Here is a 23,224-nt window from a genome sequence, read left to right as displayed (position 1 = left end):
TTCTGCCCCCTGGGCGAATTACTGCGAATTGACAGACATAACACAGTCCGCTCAATAACTGCTAACAGATTAAGGGAACATGGTCAATACGAAGTATATGAGGAAGTTCAATGTTTTTCTACGGAAGGATCTACACGGCGTGCTGACATCATAATAATTGACCGAGATAAAAAAACTGATCTCATTCTTGACCCCACTGTAAGGTTCGAAATTAATGAAGATCAACCAAAGCAGGTACATGAAGAGAAACGCGCTATTTACCTTCCATGCTGTGATGATCTCAGTCATAAATATAATATTCAAGACTGGAATGTCATTGGACTTATGTTTGGTGCGCGAGGAACAATTCCCAAATTTACATTGGAGATCCTCAGAAAATTAAAGGTTCAGACAATTGCATCAACCATTTTAAAATCTTCATTGAACATCATCAATCACTATTTCTATTCATCTTTATAATATTCAATGTATATTATTTATTTTCAATAAATTTTTATCGTTTTGATAGCTACCAAATCTTGTCGCAGAATATTCTTTTTTAAAATTTCATTATGTATTTTTTAACATTAATTTACATTTTCTTTTTTTGTTCATTTCAATTGATTAAGATGCCGATATTTTAAATCCAAGATTTGGGCAGCTATCATTTCGATGGTATTCTCTCAATAACAATAATTATGCATATCTTAATAATTCTAAAATGAAAATAAATAGTTTAAAACACATTTTTAATTTTCATGCAATAATGAAATGAGCCATGCAAAATAAACAAATCTAAAAACAGGTTTTCTATCAAGTGTGGTAATTCTCGCACAATAGTTCATATGGATGAATGACGAACAATCAAGTACCCGCCATTTGTACTTGAGACTATGAATATAATACCTTAACTAGGTAAGATCGAAGTTCTTGGTACGACTCTTGATCCAGTGTTTCCCTGCCAAACTGGGGTATAGTGTCCAATTGGTCGACTGCAGGAATGCCTCGCTCCTGCTGAGAGTTGTTGATGAGCACTGCAACATTTTCCCACACTTTATGCAGTTCCACATTTGTTTTGCCACCCTTTCCTCCTGATTGTTCTACTATGCCCAACTGTTGGTAGCACTGTCGAAATATGGCTTTCCACTTCTGATTTGCAGCGACACATAACTTGCCAAATGAGCTGTAATATATAAAACAGAAAATGAATGAATACACATTAAACTTAGTTAAATCTTGTTTTTTTTTAATAGGTTATTTTACGATGCTTTATCAACAGCTTAGGTTATTTAGCGTCTGAATGAGATGAAGGTGATAATGCCGGTGAAATGAGTCCGGGGTCCAGCACCGAAAGTTACCCAGCATTTGCTCATCTTGGGTTGAGGGAAAACTCCGGAAAAAACCTCAACCAGGTAACTTACCCCGACCGGGAATCGAACCCGGGCCACCTGGTTTAGCGGCCAGAAGAGCTGACCGTTACTCCACAGGTGTGGTCTTAAGTTTACAAATTACAACAATATCACAATAAATTTTATGCTCGACCATGCAGAAATGTAGTAATTATACACCTGGTAGCAGCCCTTTAATGGACCTCATTAAAGTACACCTATTCATTAAAGTTCAGGTGTTCCACCAATCAGAAAACACCATGTAGCAATATGAAAGCACAAGTATCAATTATTCTCGGATATGCAATCGAAAGACAACTAGCAAAACGTCATGGAGGCTGGAAATCCAATACTGTCGCAGAAGGTTATGTTCTGTTACTATAATAATTAGCCTTAATTGTAAATAATATTCAAATAAATTCAATTTGTCATCTCGTTTTTCAATGTCTAAATCAATTTCAATGTTATATCAAGATTAATCTTTATTTTACTCTCTAGATTATATCAAGGTCAATGACATTTGTTTCTCGGAAAAAATCAATACTTTCGCGTCTGCGCACATCTCACAATTTACGAGATATTGCACAAGGTCAGTTCCGCTCCCCAGTCAGATAAGAATAACATGAATACTTTCAAGTTAGAAATATAGTCGAGCATAAAAAGTCGTATGAAACTTGCCTATAATGGTAATTAAGACGCTCGTATGAAAATTATGAAACTCGCTTGCGCTCGTTTCATAAACAAACATAATTACTACCATTATAGGCTCGTTGCATAATGTACTAAAATAGTTATCCCCTAGTCATTCATTCTAAACTATGTTTCTCTTTTATACATTATTCACAAAAAGTTTTAATGCAAATACAAATTATATGGCACAGTATTTACGGACATTTCTCACTTTTCTACATGTTGAAAATGTATAAAACTCACGTCTTAAAATATAATATACTATATAAATTTGTGGTTGTGATAATTGTAGATAGCAATGAGTCTTGGTTGTGGTAATCTAAGTAGTTGTATTGATAAAAGTAACAGTTGTGGTACAGTATAATGTTGATGGTAACAATAGTGGCGATTTTGAGGCTGGTTGTAGAGGTAATAGCGATCATGGTAATAATAGTAGTGATAGTAACAGTAGTAGTAATGGCAATGTCGGTACTGACAGTGATAGTGGTAGAAGTAGCAGAGCAACAGTAACACACTACACTGGACGATTCAGTGCAAAAACTAAACCGAGTACATCTATTCACTTACCTTGGTTTTGTGTTCAGTTGATTTTGCGGAGTAGTAGTATTTTTAAGCAGGGTTCCTGTTATCTTGACACCCTCATTCCATGCACCATGTAATGATCCTTCTATACGATCACCACTATTGAATGTTAGAGTGCCTTTCCCACTAAAAACACCAGCAGCACGAAACTCGCCTTCATAATGAGTTCCATCTTCAAACACCATAACGCCGTGCCCCTTAAAAAATTATTTTACATATTTCATTTTTTTCTTTAACACTTTATTGAGATTACTAAGTGTATAAAAAAAGTAAAATCCTTTGTATTGGAAGTGAGAAAAGAGTCACATCAATATTCATTGTATTTATGGATTAAGTATTGCATTTTCAAGTAATTCAATTTAGTATTTTAGACAGATAATTTAACCTTAACATTTCCATGCAACTCTACATTCTACAAGCCATTTCTGTAACTTAGTTTCAAATACATTTATCCCAAGAACTGAAGTACCGGTAATAAATATTGGTTGAAAAAGACTGTTTGATGAATTACATACTGATGTTTAGTTTTTTAACAGTGTCATTGGCTCTGTAAGGTAGAGGGATAGTTTGCGGAAATTCCATTTAGGGATGAAAATTCAGTATCACTGATATACTGATATTCTAGAGTCGAACTTAGATGTCATTGTGGCAAGTCATTTATCTTCAATGGTTTTAGTGGACACATTTAGTTCACATTCACTATCTATGAGTCAACTGTCTGCAGGGGAACTGTAGAATTTTGTTCATGACATTAATTTTATTGGTAAAATATTGTAATCGGTTATTAATAGAGAAAAATTCGCTCCAGTACAGGGGATCAAACCCGGAAGCCCCCGTTCTAAGCACTGTGCGCTCTAACCACTGAGCTACACCAAGGCTCAATCCACAGCACTGGATCGAATCTTTATTCTTTGGCATTTTCCCTTTGTGGCCTTACTCCATATTTTACATATATATTGAATTGTCAGACTCCAAAGCAGCTATTCTATCAATCGTCTCTAAACACACACCTTCATCTCAAACAGCAGAAATAACTAAAATGCTCTCTCAATTAATATCACTCAATAAAAGAATTGTATTCCAATGGATACCATCCCATTGTGGAATCCTGGGAAACGAGAATGCGGATGCTTTAGCAAAGAAGGGTAGCACTGCTACTTACAGACCTGTTACTAAATCTACGTATTACTCTGTGGAGAGATTTATTAAATCTACAAACTTAGACTTCAACAAACAAAATTTGATAACACAATCCCAAGGGAAAAAATGGAACTCTCTGCATCAAAATCCACAGTTAATTCCCGATTTACCACGAAAATCGTCTGTAGCTGCATTTAGATTGGCAACAGGCCATGATTGTTTGGCCAAACACCTGCATAGAATTGGAATATATCAGTCCCCTAACTGCCCATTGTGAAACTCAAACCAAGAAATGGATTCGGAACACCTCAAAATCTGTGCTTCAGTGGCTGGTCATGATAATATCTTTGAAAAATATTGGAGTGCAAGAGGTCAAATGACTTTCTTGTCAAATGCCTGGCATTAGAAAACAACAACAACAACATATATATATTGACACATAATATTCTAATAGTCAACTGTCAGCGCACTCATTTGAGTGACTTAGTGGCCAGGATTCTACAGTACACATGCACTGTTGGACGAATGATCTACGTAAAGATTCAATCCAGTGCTATGGATTGAGCCTCAGCATAGCTATGTGGTTAGAGCACCCAGTGCGTAGAACTGGGGATCTCGGGTTCGATCCCTGGCACCGGAGCGAATTTTTCTCCATTAATAACCAATGGTAACCATAACAGATAATTCTGTAGGACTAAAAAATTAATCTTTACGTAAAATGTGAGGTTAGTAAATATGCCACAAACTTAGTCTGACACAGTACTCTCAGCCTCACTTCCTTCCTAAAGAAAGCTGTACTTTGAATTTTTTCGTCCGAAAAATTCACTTAACTCAGTTGGATTAGACTCCGTAATACTTGGAACCAGAGGCAAGCACAGATATCAACAGATCACCGAGAATTATAAACAAATAAAATATTGCAATAAGATTCATAATAAAAAAGACTTACGGTAAGAGTATCTTGCATAAATACTCCTTCATAATAAATACCATCAAGGGTTACTATGAGTCCACAGCCATGCTTCAAGTTATTGCTCCAGTATCCCAGATATTTCTCACCTGCAAATAAAAATCAAAGTCATTAAGAAAATGTTGTAAATTAATCCATGTAGCGACAGCCCATAAAGGGCCATGGTCCACCAGCTGACTACTGTCCTCACGTCCACATGCCTCAGTACATGTGAACGATCATCCAATCAGTATGGGGATAGATATGGAACAACAAGTTTTGATGGAGAAATCATTGCAATAAGTGAAAGTCTCAGGAATCTCCTATTTCACATCAATAAATTTAAGAATGCAGTTATATTGTCAGACTCCAAAGCAGCTATTCTATCAATAGTCTCTAAACACACACCTTCATCTCGAACAGTAGAAATAACTAAAATGCTCTCTCAATTAATATCATTCAATAAAAGTATTGTATTCCAATAGATACCATCCCATTGTGGAATCTTGGGAAACAAAAATGCGGATGCTTTGGCAAAGAAGGGCAGTACTGCTACTTACAGACCTGTTGCTAAATCTACATATTACTCTGTGAAGGGCAGTACTGCTACTTACAGACCTGTTGCTAAATCTACATATTACTCTGTGAAAAGATTTATTAAATCTACATACTTAGATTTCAGCAAACAAAATTTGATAACACAATCTCAAGGGAAAAAATGGAACTCTCTGCATCATAATCCACAGTTAATTCCCGATTTACCACGAAAATCGTCTGTAGATGCATTTAGATTGGCAACAGGCCATGATTGTTTGATGAAAGCGTAATGGAACAGAGAAAAATTCTCTCCGGCGCCGGGATTTGAACCCGGGTTTTCAGCTCTACGTGCTGATGCTTTATCCACTAAGCCACACCGGATACCACCCCGGCGTCGGACAGAATCGTCTCAATTTTAAGTTCCAAATAATATATATGATATGCGTAAATCACTTGTGATTTAAGACGGCGCTTATTCCGTCGGATCCCGGCCAACTAGTCACTCATAACGAGTGCACCTCAGCACATGTGTGGACTTCAGTCCTTTGTTCATAGACATCTATGACGTAGTGCAGAGGGCGGCCACTAGAAGGAACCCAAGAGTTGGAACTTAAAACTGAGACGATTCTGTCCGGCGCCGGGGTGGTATCCGGTGTGGCTTAGTGGATAAAGCATCAGCACGTAGAGCTGAAAACCCGGGTTCAAATCCCGGCGCCAGAGAGAATTGTTCTCCGTTCCATTACTCTTTCATCATATGATGATGCAGAATATCTGCATGGAAATATCATATGTACTTCGGTACATTAAATAATATACATGATTGTTTGGCCAAACACCTGCATAGAATTGGAATATATCAGTCCCCTAACTGCCCATTGTGCAACTCAAACCAAGAAATGGTTTCGGAACACTTCAAAATCTGTGCTTCAGTGGCTGACCATGATAATATCTTTGAAAAATATTGGAGTGCAAGAGGTCAAATGACTTTATTGTCAAACGTCTGGCATTAGAAAACAACAACAACCAGTATGGGGTTAAAATGTGGTTAGCACAATGATCCCAACCATTATAGAAAACTTCTAAAACCAGATTTTACTACTCACTGTAGTTCCAAAATGTACCACGATCGTGAGTGGGCACTGGTCCCATACACTGATCGAAATTTCATAATACAAATTTTCTTCCCTTATAATGACTTCAATCAACGTTCATTTTGTAACATTAGTCTAGGGAATTATGCGTCAGACCATATGGCTATGGCGTGAGATAATTATTCATTTTATAAGGTATTAAACAGACATTAAAGTAACGCATCTGTTTGCCACATAACATCCAGCTGTGCTGTCAGCATTATAACGAGATTTATAATAACTTAAAAATATTCAAAATCACGCAATGATAGTAAACAAACATACCAGTTACAATATCATCCATGACACCATAACCCTGCTTCACGCCATTAACCCATTCACCAATATAAACCGATGCTACTGATGCCATGAAATGTCCTTGCTTCTGTAACCCATGACCATGAGCTACACCATCCTTAAAATGTCCTTCATAAACATCTCCATTTATGTACCTGGAAAATGTAATTTTTGACATCATAATACAAGAATTGGTGCCAACAAGAAATTCACACTTTCTCATTATACACGTTACATAATGATTCAAATAGCCATATTACATAATGAACTTTAAAATTATCTACAACGAGTCTTACAAATCACTTTCTATTGCAATCATAAAATTCACACTTCCAGAAAACTCTACCTTCTTTACCCCAGGCACTAAAACACAGAAAACTATTCCAGTTTTATAGTATTGCTTTTCTATTTATTGAACAAATAATAACTGTAACACAAACAATTCTGTAGTCTGGGAATACATATCATAAACTGTGAAACAGTTCTTAACATATCATGATTCTAATCTGATGAACCAAATTATACGTATTTTATATTTACATAGATAGAATATAATGAATTAATGAAATCGTATGCTCGGAATAAAATGAGTTTTTCCACATGGATGTTAATTTACTTTATGATCCCATAGCCATCCTGCTGACCATCTTTCCACTGTCCTTCGTATGTGCTGATTCCTGGGATTTCCATGCGGCCAATTCCATTCATTTGACCATTTTGAAACTGCCCTACATAAACTTTCCCATCTGGCCATTCAAGTCTGCCAGGACCTTGCAGTTTTCCATTACACCAACGACCTAAAAGAAAAAGAAAAAGCATAAATAGCAGGGAAGAGACCACGTAACTGTTACATTGACATCTTATTAATTTGATTCACAGATAACAACAGAACAATAAATTACAGACAGTCAACTATGTCTGAAGAGAGAAGGCTGTTCAGTAATCTTTATACGAAACAAGGAGTCAAAGTCAGGTAGGAGAAAAATGTCAAAAAGAAGTGAAATAGGGAGAGGAGTACATCAAGGATGCCCTTTATCACCTACCCTGTTCAACATCTACTTGGGGAATCTAGTAAAGAACTGTTTCCAGAACATGGGAGGAGTGATAGTAGGAGGAAGAAGAATAAAGTGTATAAGATTTGCTGACGATATGGCTTTGTTATGTGATGTAGTTTATGCTGCGGGCAATTTTATCTTTTATGGTGGCTATACTGTTTTTTTTTATTCTTTGTGAACCCACCCCTATCTTCTCCTCCGCTGATTGAAGGAACGAGATGGGCCGGCAACACTTGGCTGGAAGACTCGAGGGAGTTACGACACAGAGAGAGAACAGGCAGTCTCCCGCCTTTGCTGTAACATTCGTCGTCTGGTTGTACTTCGTGATTGCTGCGGTCAAGTGGGACCGTTGGTTTAAACAGGAACGACTTCGATTGTGTGGTATGAGTCATCGGTGGAACATCGTTTGGATATCATCGTTATACAGACCCAGGGATGGTCCGTTTCATCCTTAACAGCGCATTGAACAGCGCTGCTAATTATTATATTCTACATTACGAGGGATGGTTAACGTCCCTAAGCCGGCAGTGAAGTTTCTTTGACGTCGCCATGCCATTAACGGAGATAGTGTGTCACTTCGTCATGGCGTGCCCTGCATGGATTTGAACCTTAACTCAGCTAAAGGTTGGAGCGTAGAACTTTATCGGAGTTTTCAGAGCCCGAGTGTTATCCAGGACTGTATTCTCAATGGGTGTCCAATTACCTTTGTGATATATTATGATTCTTTACATCCATTTCTATGTTAGATATTAGTTTTCTCTCTTTCCCCCTCTCTCTAAATTATATTGTTACCAGATTTACAATCTTATTTTTTATATTGCCTATATCCCCGTGTATGGTGATATTTTTTGGTTACTTACTTACTTACTTACAAATGGCTTTTAAGGAACCCGAAGTTTCATTGCCGCCCTCACATAAGCCCGCCAGCGGTCCCAATCCTGTGCAAGATTAATCCAGTCTCTATCATCATATCTCACCTCCCTCAAATCCATTTTAATATTATCCTCCCATCTACGTCTCGGCCTCCCTAAAGGTCTTTTTCCCTCCGGTCTCCCAACTAACACTCTATATGCATTTCTGGATTCGCCCATACGTGCTACAGTTGGTTATTGTTCTTAATTTGTATATCTATATTATCTTATCTCTCTCTACTCTTTGTTCTTTATTAAATTGTTATAATTATGATGGCTTTTATTTAGTATTATTTTGAAAGGCAGCCAAAAACACTCAAAGCTACGATCCCCTTTCCCTCCCTGGGTTTTACCCAGGCACGCCAATACGACAGTTAGCAAAATAAGAGATGATACTAAAGGATACTGGAGCTAAATGACAGCTGTGAGCAGTATCAGTGCCAGATCAGTTGCCTAGGGCAGCAATTTCCAGGGGGAGGCACTTTCTCTCTCTCTTCCTGTTTTCTTTCACTTTACAGTCAAAATTGTTTTTAAAACATGTGTTAGTAAATCTCTTCTGAAGTTTGTTCTTGAACACCTTGTGGAAGTCGAATATTGTTATCGCATTGTCGCGGTAGCAGTGAGAGTAAAGGAAAAGTGTGCAGCTGCAAAATTATACTGTAATGCTGGTACCACGTTATTATACTATGAAACTGCTTAAATTTAACTACTCTTATAAACAAGAATGCATTGTTGGCAATCAAATTTGATGTGTGTTTCTTATTTATCAGTATGAATAGTAACCACAATGCTCAGTTACATTTCCAATATAATATATCGTCAACAATATTATTTAATCATTTTCTAGTATGTACATTGAATCCAGTGTGGCTTAGTGAATAAAGCGCCAGCATGTAAAGCTGGAAACCCAGGTTCGAGTCCCAGTGCCGGAGATAATTTTTCTCTGTTCTATCAATTCATCACCTGTTTAATCTGAGCCAAAAAATGTTATTTTAAATAAGTAGAAACAGCTGGAATAAGACTTCAATATTGAAGATATCTTGTCAGCAGTTATTATGAAATAAATTGAACACTGCATTGATACTCAATTAAAAATAAATTGATGAACACATTTCGAGTTTTATTCCTTTTGAGTGTACCTGTGTACTTTGCATCCTTGAATGCATGGTGTTTTGTAAACGTGTATTTTGCATTCCTCACAGTGGGAGGGATGTGGGAGTGATGTTTCTGAAGACTCTTCTTTATTGCACCTTGCAGAGACTGGAGCCATTCCATTTTGTCTTGAGCTGTTGGGGCATGCACCATCAATGTTTCTTCCGGCATCGTCAACTGCAGACCATTCTGTAAGAAATATATAGCCCACTTATACGATAACAGTTGTAGGCAACATAAACATACAATATTTCAACACATCTTCGACACATATTTAAGTACGTATCTTTCAGAATACATTTTATATGAATTAATAATTACTATGACTTGCACAACTCTGAGATAACAACAAAATATTTAAAGAATACAATGAAAAATGAAAACCTTAAAATAAAGGAACATTAATATGATTGTTTCCATTAATAGGGTGAGCTGTATTCTCTGTAGGAAACTTTAAACTATCTCATTACATTTTATTGGTGACATTTCTTAATGGTACAATAAAATATACCTCTTTTCTTTTCACAATAAATCTCAATAGGTTTTAAGAGTTTTTATATTTATTCTCTGGCTGCAAAAGGATATCTGTCGGATACAGGGGGGAGAGCCATTAATCCTTCCCATTGAAGGCTTTAAGGAACCAACTTAGACAAAAACCCAATGTCCCATCCTTACCTTCCCGTGGTGCAGCTGTTAGTAAGCATAATTTTACAAGCTGAACTAAAGGGAGAGGCTACTCATCAATTAGCACTGGTCAGCTTGATTAGTTAATGACTGAATTTGGTATAATTTTCCTCTATTCAATACCTAATTCCCTCTTTACCCTTTCCTATCCAGTCCTCTGACTGAACTCTTACTTTCTTCGACCCCGATGGCATTAGAGCATTCGAGGCCTAGGGGTTCATTTCCCTTTCCTTCCTCCTCTTTCTACTTTTCTGTTCCTAGCTGACCTGCTATGGGACTAAAATCGTCCTCCAGTGGCTTAAGGAGGGAAAGCTGGTGATCAACAAGATCTCCCAGCTAGGTCCAATGGACCCGTCGACCAACAGCAGGTGTGGTCCTCCAGACATTCTGGAGGTTGTGTGTGAATAAAGTAGCCACCAAAACGTTAAAATATGGTGTTCACTTAAATCGGCTACAACTTGCCATTTTCACTCCAATATTCTTTGAAAAATATCGGAGTGCAAGAGGTCAAATGACTTTATTGTCAAATGCCTGGCATTAGAAAACAACAACATAATTATTCTCTTCTCAAATACTGTACTAGAGACTGAATTAAAAAAAAAAAAAAAAGAAGACAATGTTTTGTTTCATAAGAAAACAAAGGACACAGCTCAAAATCTACATTATACTATATTTCTACTTTACAAAAGAGATGGAGGGTTGGATGTTAAAAAAAAAAAATTATTTAGTAAACGAAAAAATGAATTGATACAGAATATGCCTACTATTTAAATTAATTTAAAATGCCGAAGACTTGTTAGAAAACCACGAAAAAATTATATACATTAAATTTCTACATCAAAGCTGAAAAAATCATGTCAAAACAAGAAATGCTCCAATATCTGCTGAAAAGGAGGAGGAGGTGGTGGTAGTTGAGATCCAGGTGCAGGAGATGTGTGGACGTGGTGGTAGTAGTGGTGGTGACTATGGAGGTGACATAGTTTTGATAGTAGTAGTGATCGTGTGGTGATGGAGGTAGTAATGTGGTAATAGTAGTGCAGGTGGTAATGTTGGAGGAGGAAGAGAAAGTAATGGTAATGGTAGTACTGCTGAAGTAAGGTCTGGTGGAGGTAATGATAGTAGGGGTAAATGGCACTGGTGGTGAAAGTGATAATGGTGCTGGTGGAGTCAGTAATGGAGATAAAAATGTGTGCAACGGTAACAGCAGCAGAAATTATGATAATAAGTAATCAACAACACGGAAGATGAAAAATTAAATACCTGCACAGTTTCAGTATCCTGAACTACATCTACCCACATAGTAGGCAAAGGATGAACATTCTGGCTGCCTCCACTCACGTGCACAAAGATGTCTGTAAACAAGACAAACCAATGCGAAGAAAAGCGGCCAGAATTGATTACAGAAAGTGGATGTGACCGAGACTCTCTGATGAGACGCCTTTCTGGGGACCTAAGCAACTCTGCCAAGCGGCCTGCACTCTCCCAGAAATGTCTTGTGGTATCAGCTTCATTCCTCTTCTGTTCCTGCTCTTCCCAGAACTGCTCCCACTTGATAAGAGCGTCACGAAGCTTCCTCTCAACAGATTGCTTGTCGTCAGACTTCTGAATCCTGCTCTCATTGCACTGAAGTAACAACTGAATGGTGCTCTTATATGACTTGAGTCGCTTTAAAGGATGAAGAAGGGCACAAGAAACGACAGCCTCCTGAGACTTCTTGTTTTTCTTTGAAGGTTCGTGAAACATTGTAAACATCTTGTGTGGGACATCAACTAAGCGTGCTATATGAGCATAACCACTTAACGCTACGACATCACACACGGCAGTTAAATAGTTTCTATATGTACGAATATATTCATCCACATTTTGAATAATCATAATGTTACTCTCGTTGTCTCCATGGTCTGTGTACTCACGGAGGGATTGAACATTTAGACAAGCAAAGCTAAGAATTTCACTGTGACAGGCGCAGAGTGTGTCATATACATTTGTTTCCTGTACTGGAGCTCCTTTCTTTTGCAATGGTTTAATAAGGGAACTATGCACTAGGAGAGTTTCTTCCAGAAATGTTTGTTCAATTGCTAAATCCTTCACAGCACTACAAGTAGGGTAACTAGTGTTAAGGCAACCGCTGATATGTCTTGATGATAAGATTTGTTTTTGTGTGGAACCTACGGCTCCCTCCAACGAAGGTATATTAATTTTCATTGCACTTTTATTGCTGAAACACAAAACAGCGAAATTATAAGTCAGTTAACATAAAAGACACCATATATCCAGATAAATTTAAATAAATATTATCTTCTCCCTCACCCTCATAACCCATAATGTTTTAATTGATGCAGTGTTCGATCTTCTTATGAACACAAATTGCACGTGAACTAAAACATTAATTCACTTTAGTATGTGTTAGATTCTTTAATGTAAGATTGATATTAGGATAAAAGGTGTAGAAGGGTAAAAGAGAAATCATTTATGAAATGGGTGAACACAAAGAGACCTTGAGTACTATTCTATTACCGTAATTCAAATCTAATTCATTAGTAATCTTAGCTTGCTTCTGCTATTTCATCTTGTTCTGATTTTCCGATAAGCTAACTATAATGTAATAAATTTCAATTGGACCATCTATGCTTATCTTATGTTACAAATATAAGTTTTTTATTGATTTGTCACATTAACTTTTTCGGTACTATGTGTACCATCTTCAGATGTATACTTGATACTAATTATGAACCAGGCCAATAGATGCATGTATCTTAATTTACTATACCCATGATCAGTTACTGTGGTTTCATAGATAAATACCATAAAACACTTATATGCTTCGATGTAAACAGTATGCGAGCATGATTATAGACCAACTTGACTGCAACCTCGTTCCATACTAAGATATGCTTGCTTTGCTGATAATAAAAATAGAGCAAGGATAGGCATATCACTGCTGACAATTTCAACTTAATACTTTTACAGTTTTAAGCCACTAAATAATACTGGAGTTCACAATTAAAGAAAGAAAATGGACAATTACAAAAATTTTAATACACTTCGTAAATATAAGTGTGTATTACATTGAATTTTATCAATACGAATGCTTTAAAATGTTCAGAATTTATGCACAACATGCTTAAGGAAAGGAAAAGATATCCACATACAAATATTGTGACAGCGACGTGAGATTCGAACTCACGACCAGCGTCCCGCAAGAAAGCAGATTGCGTGGAGCACGGAGGGACGGCGCGCGGCGGAGAGTAAGGGGAAAGGGCCTATGCGGCGGGAGAGTGGAGAGGGAGTTTGCGCGCGCATCTTCTGCTTGCCTAGAGAGGCCGAGAAATCCGTCGAAGTGGAAGACTCGCGAATTCGAACTTTCGAGGCTACATTGCTGTGGTTATAAATTACGGTCGCGAAGGAACGACAGTAGTTTTTCAGTTATTCAGTCAGTGAGTAAGCAAGAGCAAGCAAGCCAGTCTTGTGTACCGGAGTTCGACTCGAGTGTGCGTCCGCAACTGTATCAGCATCCGAAGGCCTGAGTTCGAGTGCAGTGGACCGCAGTTGGAGGGACCTGAGTTCGAGTGCAGTGGACCGCAGTTGGAGGGACCTGAGTTCGAGTACAGTGGACTGTCTCTGAAGGTCTGTGGTTCGAGATACTGTGAACTCTAGTGACTGAGCTAGAAGAACTGTGAACTGAGAACTGATGGTTCTGATTTGTAAATAGTGCTTTGTAAATATTAGTTAAGATTAACAGTTCATTGTTGCTCGTACTAGTCCAAGTAAATTGTCATTGTCGTCGGTGGAGTGCTATAACGAATACTGTGTTGAGTAAAAATCCAATTGTTGACGAGAGCGTTTAAGGCGAATTGTAGAAAGGAATTATTGTTGTGACGAATAAATTACATTGTTGTTACTAATAAAATTCACAATATGAAAATTATATCAAAATTAATTAAATTTGAACAATTCCAAAACTTTTCTGTAAAACATTTGTTCTGAACGTGTATAAACAGAAATTTTGAACATATATAAAATAGAAATCACATAATCCATTGCTGAGCATAAGGAATCCTGCAACTCCAGTCTACTAGACATTGTTACGTTTATTGCAATTAATATGACTTTTGCGCTTTTTTGCAATATAACCAGCATTATCTACCAATGTTTATGTAAGATGTTATACATCGTAAGCAACAGTATCTACATTTACTTTTCTATAATGCAGTAATTTAAAGACAGTAATTTAACAGATGAAATTAATGGGGGAAACGCATATTCTTCTAATCCGTGGTGATTAATAATGAAATGGGCATATGTTTTATTCCATTATAAACTATTAGCAAATTCAGGCCAAAATATTCAAAACAAAAATTTGGGATGTGTCCAATACAAATCCAGTACACTGGAGACCCTACTGGAAGAGAGGCAGCATCAAGACCCAGAAGAAAGAAAATCAATTGCCTGCTAGTGTGTGATTACTAAATAATTAGTGAATCTCTTAAAATAAACTAAGCATCTTATTTAAAAGTATCTATTCTAGTGTGTTATGCATCACTGACTGAATTAGTAGTATTAATAATACTTTATTTGCTCAGTGACTAACTACATTATATTATAAGTAACTAGTATCCTATTTAATAAGCATGTGACATGTTATCATAGATTAAGATGACTGTAAAATTATTGTATCATTGTTAGATTAATGTACACTGATGACGCCATGAACAATTGAATAATTTCAAGGGAAAAATTGTTCCGGGGCCGGGTATCGATCCCGGGACCTCTGGTTGAACGTACCAGCGCTCTACCACTGAGCTACCCGGGAACTCCACCCGACACCGTCTCAACTTTTCCCTATTATATCCACACAACTCACGTGGGCTGATGAAACGCCAGAGACCCACAACGAGTGCACACAATCTCTGTGTGACTTGGAATTGTGATTTTCTGTTAACGTACACAGTAACGTATATATTATGCAAATCTAGTCTTTCAGGTGAAGCTCTCTGTACAGCAGATTTGAATAATTTCAAGGGAAAAATTGTTCCGGGGCCGGGTATCGATCCCGGGACCTCTGGTTGAACGTACCAACGCTCTACCACTGAGCTGAGGGAGCTTCACCTGAAAGACTAGATTTGCCATGAACAATTGTATTCCAATGGTTAATAAAATATCCATCCATCCACCCATCCATCCATCCATCCATCCATCCATCCATCCATCCATCCATCTACCTACCTATCCATCCATCCATCCATCCATCCATCCATCCATCCAGCCAGCCAGCCAGCCAGCCAGCCAGCCAGCCAGCCATCCATCCATCCATCCATCCATCCATCCATCCATCCATCCATCCATCCATCCATCCATCCATCCATCTATCTATCTATGTTTCGAACATAGATTAGGAAGAACATTTGTATGTAATGTAAACTACTGATTCTAACAGCAAATTATGAGTGTCAGTGAAAGCTTTCTTTAAGTGATGACTACTAGTGTAAAGAAAATTAGTACGAATTATTGTTTAAGTGTAATAATAACTGCTTAGAGTTAATGAATTTGAGTCATACAAGATACTTACCTGCCCTTGCCTAAGTAGTACACATTATCATCATATGTGATGACTAGACTATGGTTGTCTCCTGCAACAACGCTCCTCACTTTCTCAGGTACACAACAGAGTTGCTGAGGTGTGCTCTGGGACGTGTGACTCTCCAACGAAACTTGATTGTGATTGTTTCTGCCCCAGGCAAACACACGTCCATCCAATGTAACTGCCAGAGCATGATCCAGACCACATGCTATCCTGCATACTCCGATTCCAGTCAGACGAGCAATAATGGTTGGTCGAGTCCGTTTTACAGTATCTCCAATTCCCAACTGTCCATGTGTAATATCACCCCATGACCACAGCTCTGTAGACAACAACCGAGTGCCTGCTCGAACCATTGCAGTCACTCGTTCTGATATGCCGACATCAGATTCTTCTCCCCGTTCACTTGTTCCACAACTGGAAGACCAAAAAGACTCCTCGCACCTAGTGTGAAGGTGCAACGATTTCTAGCTCAAATTATCAAGGCAATGTTGCATATAAATCACGTAAAATGCAGAACAATTTAAGCACGGAAAATGCCTAATTTATTTATTAAAACACTAAATTATTCGACAATTATTAAGATCAATAATAGTTGTAAGAAAATGAAGTAACAAATAATATGAAGGGCAATGAAATAAGAGAAACGTGGGAGGAGAAAGGATTATAGCATTGGTATAAGAAATACGAGAAAAAAAAAAAAAGAGAAAATGAGGTAGGTAAGGTTAAATGTTAGGTTTTATTTAATGACGCTCGCAACTGCAGAGGTTATATCAGCGTCGCCGGATGTGCCAGAATTTTGTCCCTCAGGAGTTCTTTTACATGCCAGTAAATCTACTGACATGATGCCTGTCGCATTTAAGCACAGTTAAATGCCATCGACCTGGCCCGGGATCGAACCCGCAACCTTGGGCATAGAAGCCAGCAGGTAGGTAAGGTAAGAGAAGAAAATTATTATAGTGTGCATTTGGCTTAACAATGGATGTGATACACAATCATTACAGAACAATTCAGTCTTTGGATAGCCACTGGTTCTAAATTTTATTATTTTTGGTTTAAGTTATTAAGTATGTAGAGCAAACAATCTCATTCTTGCATTTTAATAATGTCTGAGTCAGTGTTTAAAAGCCGAGCACAATAACAACTATCAATTCCAAATTATATGATTAGTGAAAAACATAATTCAGGTTTCTATGTTTTAATGTGTTAGAAAAAATTGTCAATACTTTTAAGAAATGCTAACTGAAATGAAAATTTGGGGAACATGCCATTATGTGTTCCTACCTGGAAACCATCCAATATGATATTTGTGCAGGCTTCTGAGTTGATAAAGATGAAAGCATTACTTTACAAAGGACCCTGGAATTTTGTTTTACAATATTACTGACATTTGAACATAACTAAGGTTAAGCTTACATGAATATGAAGTAGCTACTAGTTTAGTAATAGGATTAAATTTTCTCTTGTAATTCTTCTCTCTCACACACACTCTTTCATGGGAGAATATGGGGCCATTTTCCCGTAATTCTAACAGTTAAAGTTTCATGTTCACTGGCTAGAAGTTTATTTGGAGGTAGAGAAGTAGAATTCCATGTTTCTTTCTTTTTTTTTTTACTAGGTTATTTGGATTGGCAGGCAAGCACCTTAGCTGAGGAGCTACTCTGGTGGCTTTTCTGTTTTTTTAACTTCAGCATAACAAATTAGCAAATTAGCATCATGCTCCGAAGTCTTTACTCCTCCTCCCTGGAAAGTTATCGATATTCACTTGACAGGATGGAATTTAAATCGAAAACAAAAATGATTTGTCTTTGTCCAGAATCAAACCAGCATCCTTTAGTCCATCAATTGAATTAGGTTCTCTTTGATGATGATGATGATGATGATGATGATGATGATGATGACGATAATAATACATTAACTCTCAAAATGGCCATAAGGCCAATCTATCTGACAGCAGAATTTTTACATGCACATAATTTCTGTCTCAATCAGGTCGACATTTAAAACTATCGACCATCTATAAATTTTATGTCGATTTTTGCAGTGCGTAAATGACATATGTAAAATTAGAGAGTATTGGTTTTGTAAAATTTATGTAGGCCTAACTGCCAAATTATTTGATGAAACACTATCAAAATTTGTCATGTTTTTCACAAATGTGTATACATTTTCAAGACTGAGGTTTAGCACATGCAAAATAAAGACAAATTTTAAAGTGAAAATTTGGAAAATATTAACATCTGGAACAATTTTTTTTACTATAACTGTGAAGTGAAAAATATAATAAGTGTAAACGAATTTGTTACTCTGGGTATATCCTCAAACAGGAAAAAAATTCACAGCTTCATCATCAGAATTGTAATAAGTACAATTTTTTAAAGGAACGAACACCTGCATTTTTAGCGATTTGTGCATGACATTTCTAGCATGTCCTATATAAATATAGTGGGATGCCATTCTTGCACGAAATTGTCGTTTATGCTTCCTAGGTGATGTGCACTATTAAAGTCATAACATCGAATGCAGTTAATGGACTGGACTCTGAAATCTAAAATACAGAATGGATCTAAGTAATGTCATTAATGTCAAGAGGTTATTCTTTGAGATATTTCAAACAAAAAAGTTCAATACAATTTTGTTTGTTTTTGCTTCCTTCTCGAGATAAAAATTGTTTTAACTTATATGAAACATTTTACAGCGTGTTTTGAAAAGGTCATTGATTTAATTCCCTACATGCTCAGTAAATTTAAGAGGGCAGTCAATTTAAAGGAATCTTAGTTTCGTCTTCTAAATGTACAGAAATTTGATGTGAACAAATGTAACTTTTCGTTCTGGAAAGGAATTTTAAAATGTTAAGTTACATATTATATCTGCAGTGCTTGGGAAAAGTGACATAAGTCAGTTTCCACAAACCTTTTTTGATAATTTATTGACAACTTACACTGGTTTATGTCGATTTGATTTTTTTCTGTATGAATTATTGTAATGGGAGGAATACCTATGTATTTTTTTCCAAGCGAGCAGATGTTCCGTAAGTTGTCAATAAATTATCAAAAAAGGTTTGTGGAAACTGACTTGTGTCACTTTTCCCGAGCACTACAGATATATGATCAGGGCTAGCAGGATCTCAGTGGAGAGAGAATGAAGTTTAGTTGGAAGAAGCCTCACAATATATTGGTGGCGCGAAATTCGAACATTTCTCGGTTCCGTGAAGAAAAATATAACAAAAAGGTGCCGGAATGGCATTCCGCTAGAAAAAAAAAAGTACTGTATATAGACACGCATACTTTCACACATGGTACGCCTATGTCTTCACAGTGTCAGTATTCCTGTAAACATGCAGTTGATAATAGGCTCCCCTTATGTACTAAACTTTAAAAGAGAGTAAACTTGACCACTTTACCAATATTATTAGAAATTAAATGTTTACTGGAATGACAAATATATATATATATATATAATTTCCTGTTTATATGTACAATAAATCAAGAAGGTAATGAGAGAAAAAATCTTTAAAAGTATACGAAAACGCACCCTTGTAAGGGGTCTCTGAACAATAGGCAAATAACTACGGGGCTCCAGCCCTTTGGTCATTTGTCTCTCGAGACAGAACCCTGCCCTGATGACAAAATTTGGACCGAAAAGCCGAAAAAGAACATAACTTATTACGTAACAAATAAAAAAATCTCTCCTCCCTGTGATGGAAAGTAAGAGTGCTATTATCTGTGAGCTTTATAACAATGAGAAAACTTAACCTCTGAAAGCGAATCCCCTCTCATGTTATTAGTGTAGATAATAATGAAACTGCAGGACTAGTTGGGAAAAAAGACACAAATTCCAATGAAAATAACAATGGAGCCATTTTCCTTCCAAAATGTAAAAGCCAAATGCAAACAAAAACAAAAATAGTATCAACAGAATCACCGCCTCATGAAAAAAAAAAAAAATGGGGAACATCTTATTCAAAATTCAGAAATCATTCCTGATAAGGCTGTTACCTCTTTCCATCTTCTAAGGCTAGTCATAACTACCTGGATAAACATCTAGTCCACATAAAAATTCTATTGTCACCGAGTTGCATTTTATGCCAGAACAATGAAAATATGAATGAGTCCCAACTTGTGTGTAGCCCTAGCACAGGAGTCATGTACTGTAGTATAAGCCTACCATACTGTTGCAAAATATTGGAGAGTAAGACTACAAATGACATCAAAGTAACTAACAAAGCACATTGAACATCAACAACATTAATCATTTCATATTTTTCAGACAAAATCATGGCACCTAGAGGCTGCAGTTACAGTTTGGTTGTTTCAAAACATGAAGTGTAGGCCTACAACAGTAACAAATTACTGTAGGTTATTCATAAACTGTACTGAATTTTTCTTTTTCAGACCTTAAAAATGTTGTATCATACGCCTTTCGCAGGACTTTACAAGTAGGAGTCTACATCTCATATAGGCTAGGCCTAAGCCCTACACAAAATTCTTAAGAGCGATCATAGTACACAGAAGGCCAGACAGCAGATGGATGGAGGCCAAAAACCACTTTTTTCAATACAGGTCTAAAGGATGCTAAAACCATGTAGGCCTACTTATAGGCTAAGTTAATATATTTTTACACCATCACAATATTTCTTTTTAATCTTCTACTTCTTTCCATTATACTGGTAATGAAAATTAACAATTTTGCGGGAAAATCTGTAGTAGTAGGCTACACAGTGATCGAGTTTACCCTGGCTATAGAACTTACTGGTACTGGTAAGTAATTCTGCAAATTTCTGTAAATTACTGTAAAATTGAATAAACAGTGTTAATTCATTTACCTAATCTTTTGCTACACTATTGAGAAGAAACACATTCTACATAAATACCACTATTTAGGTGAAGTTTACAGACAGGCCTATCTTATACACAACAAAGGGCAAAGTTTGTATTATTAACTTATTAGGTCTGAAGATGATTAGGTTCTAAACATCATAGGTACTTTATAAATCCTTATTACATAGGCTACATATATGCTAATTCTAATTTTAACAATAGCTTTCATATCGTACCTGAGGCTTGATGTGATGCTAGGTGCAGCTACAATGAAGTCCTCTGCGCTCAACTCCTCAAATGATTCACAGCCGACAAGACCTCCTGGCACACTTTCACTAGTCTCTGAACCTCCACTCATATGTCTGAACAACGTAGCTCCTCTGTCACCCACAGTTTTAACTCCTTCATACACAAGACTCGCTACACTAGACATATTCTGCTTTATAATTTGTGACGGACGAGCGAGAGAAGCTTCTGCACATTCGACAAGATCCTCACTAGTTCCTCCGTAACTAGATACCCAAGAAAGTTGACGAGTAAGAAACTGGCGGGCTGCCTCAGTATTGATGAAAAATTCGTTTTTCTTTTCTTCTTTCACACAGTCAATTTCACCATCATTTAAATCACACTGTTCTAAATTGTCAGTTCTTGATATGCCATCATTTTCATGTGGATTTTGCGAGCTCTCTGAGGGAATAACATTACCTTCTGATTCTGTATGATTACTAGATAAATTACAAAGTTTACCTTTCACATCACCTTTTCCATCGGTCGATCCTGAAGTAGAATCATCTGTACTCTTCTTGTCTTCAGCCGTGTTTTCTTTGCTTGTAGTTGAAGTGGAACAGTGTTCATCACTTGTTTGTTGTACGTGAAGGCCAAGCGGACATGTATCTGATGTAGACTGTTGAGATATAGGGGATGATATGCAGAGAGGGCAATTAGACACAAACACATCTCCTTCATTATCATCATCGGTGTCACTATCACCATTTTCAGGAACGAAATGCCCAGGTTTGTAGGCCAAGGCAATGCTAAACTTTGCCCCACATGCTACTGATATAATAAAACGTTTTTCAAAAAATGTCACTTTCTGCGGAGCTTCGTCTTGCAACCCCAATTTTGGTTGATCACCAGACACCCAAAGTTGTCCATTCTCAGTGACATAGAGACAACTACACTCTTCAGCAGCTATAGACTTCACTTTGACTTTATGCCCTGAAGTTTTATAACCGTGACTACAACATTTTGCATCTTCTTTCAAAACTATCTCTTCTTTGGCATCCAAATCCTCTGGTGTAGTTTTAAAAACTTGACCATTATCATTCACAAAATATAGAATTTTTGTATTACATGCTATGTCTATGGCTGATATATTAGTATTAGTGAAAACTAGTTTATCACAATTATTATTAACTTCACTATGATAAATACTATTATTCCTCGTTAGCGCAAACATATGGTGATTTATCTTGCATATTTTAATTATGTCATTTGGTAGATCTGATGGTTCAAAGGCCACTGAAAGCTTGTCGAGACCAAACCATAGATGTATCTCATTCATCCTGATCTAGCAGACATGTCAAATTTCCTTCATATAAAAGTCGAATATAATGGAATCTTCGGAACATATATGCTTAACAATTCTGAACATTTAGTTACTCTCGCAACATCATAGTTATGTGTCATTGTGTGATTTCATTTCCAGGAAGTTTTCATTTCGCAATCAATGAGGATCTGAAAACTCATTACATATACTATAAATTTCTCCTTCTCCTACTCCTCGTCTGCTCCACCTCCACCTTCCACCACCTCCACTACAACCACTTTTACCACCTTCGAATGCTAATAAAAATAAGATTAGGTGATGGTTATTTTCCATGCAGCCAGTTCCTACATTCAATTGACGTAACACGGCGGTAATGAAAATTTACTCTCTTTACACATAATTACCCTCAAAATCGCCTAATATCCGTGAAAGGAATTTTATAATAAGCGTATAAAAATCGATTGTTACCTTCCGACCCCTTCTGAACTGATTTCTTAAACACAGATGCGTCAATTACATTACTCCATCAAAGATTATACACAATTTTCCCTTTCTATATTGGTAACTTCGTTGTGAGCCATATCAATACCAACATTAAGTTATTCTCCGCTAACCCCTGATCAGAGCGCTAAAGTAGCATCTTTAGAAAAAAATATTCAATTGGTGAAATAAACGTATTTCCTTCTTCATTAACTTTTCTGTCTGCATATTGTATTCCTCTATGTACTTTATTTTTGTTTTTAAAAATGTCAACATAGTTAATTTGATAACTTATATAGG

The 23,224-nt window shown here is 36.8% G+C and overlaps 1 protein-coding gene across 3 annotated transcripts in view; it reads right to left on the bottom strand.

Annotated features, from left to right (window-relative positions):
• The window catches only part of Als2 (Amyotrophic lateral sclerosis 2), a 42,759-nt gene extending 19,810 nt beyond the window's left edge, over positions 1-22,949 (bottom strand). Inside the window, exons 1-10 of one of the 3 annotated variants that reach the window (XM_069844383.1) lie at positions 21,132-22,949; positions 17,360-17,434; positions 16,064-16,519; positions 11,755-12,712; positions 9,798-9,999; positions 7,309-7,489; positions 6,681-6,847; positions 4,729-4,838; positions 2,625-2,836; positions 886-1,162 (exon numbers count right to left, since the gene is read on the bottom strand). In XM_069844383.1, the coding sequence (XP_069700484.1) occupies positions 886-1,162; positions 2,625-2,836; positions 4,729-4,838; positions 6,681-6,847; positions 7,309-7,489; positions 9,798-9,999; positions 11,755-12,712; positions 16,064-16,519; positions 17,360-17,434; positions 21,132-22,459 (3,966 nt within the window). In that variant the 5' untranslated portion in view covers positions 22,460-22,949. The remainder of the gene's footprint in view (positions 1-885; positions 1,163-2,624; positions 2,837-4,728; positions 4,839-6,680; positions 6,848-7,308; positions 7,490-9,797; positions 10,000-11,754; positions 12,713-16,063; positions 16,520-17,359; positions 17,435-21,131) is intronic. The other 2 variants (XM_069844385.1, XM_069844384.1) reach the window with 2 other exon arrangements.
• Positions 22,950-23,224: the final 275 nt, after the last annotated feature.

Source organism: Periplaneta americana, chromosome 13 (assembly GCF_040183065.1).
Source record: "Periplaneta americana isolate PAMFEO1 chromosome 13, P.americana_PAMFEO1_priV1, whole genome shotgun sequence".
NCBI classification, from domain to species: Eukaryota; Metazoa; Arthropoda; class Insecta; order Blattodea; family Blattidae; genus Periplaneta; species Periplaneta americana.
Note: the sequence above shows the minus strand (reverse complement) of the source record. Positions and strands in the feature narration are given on the sequence as shown.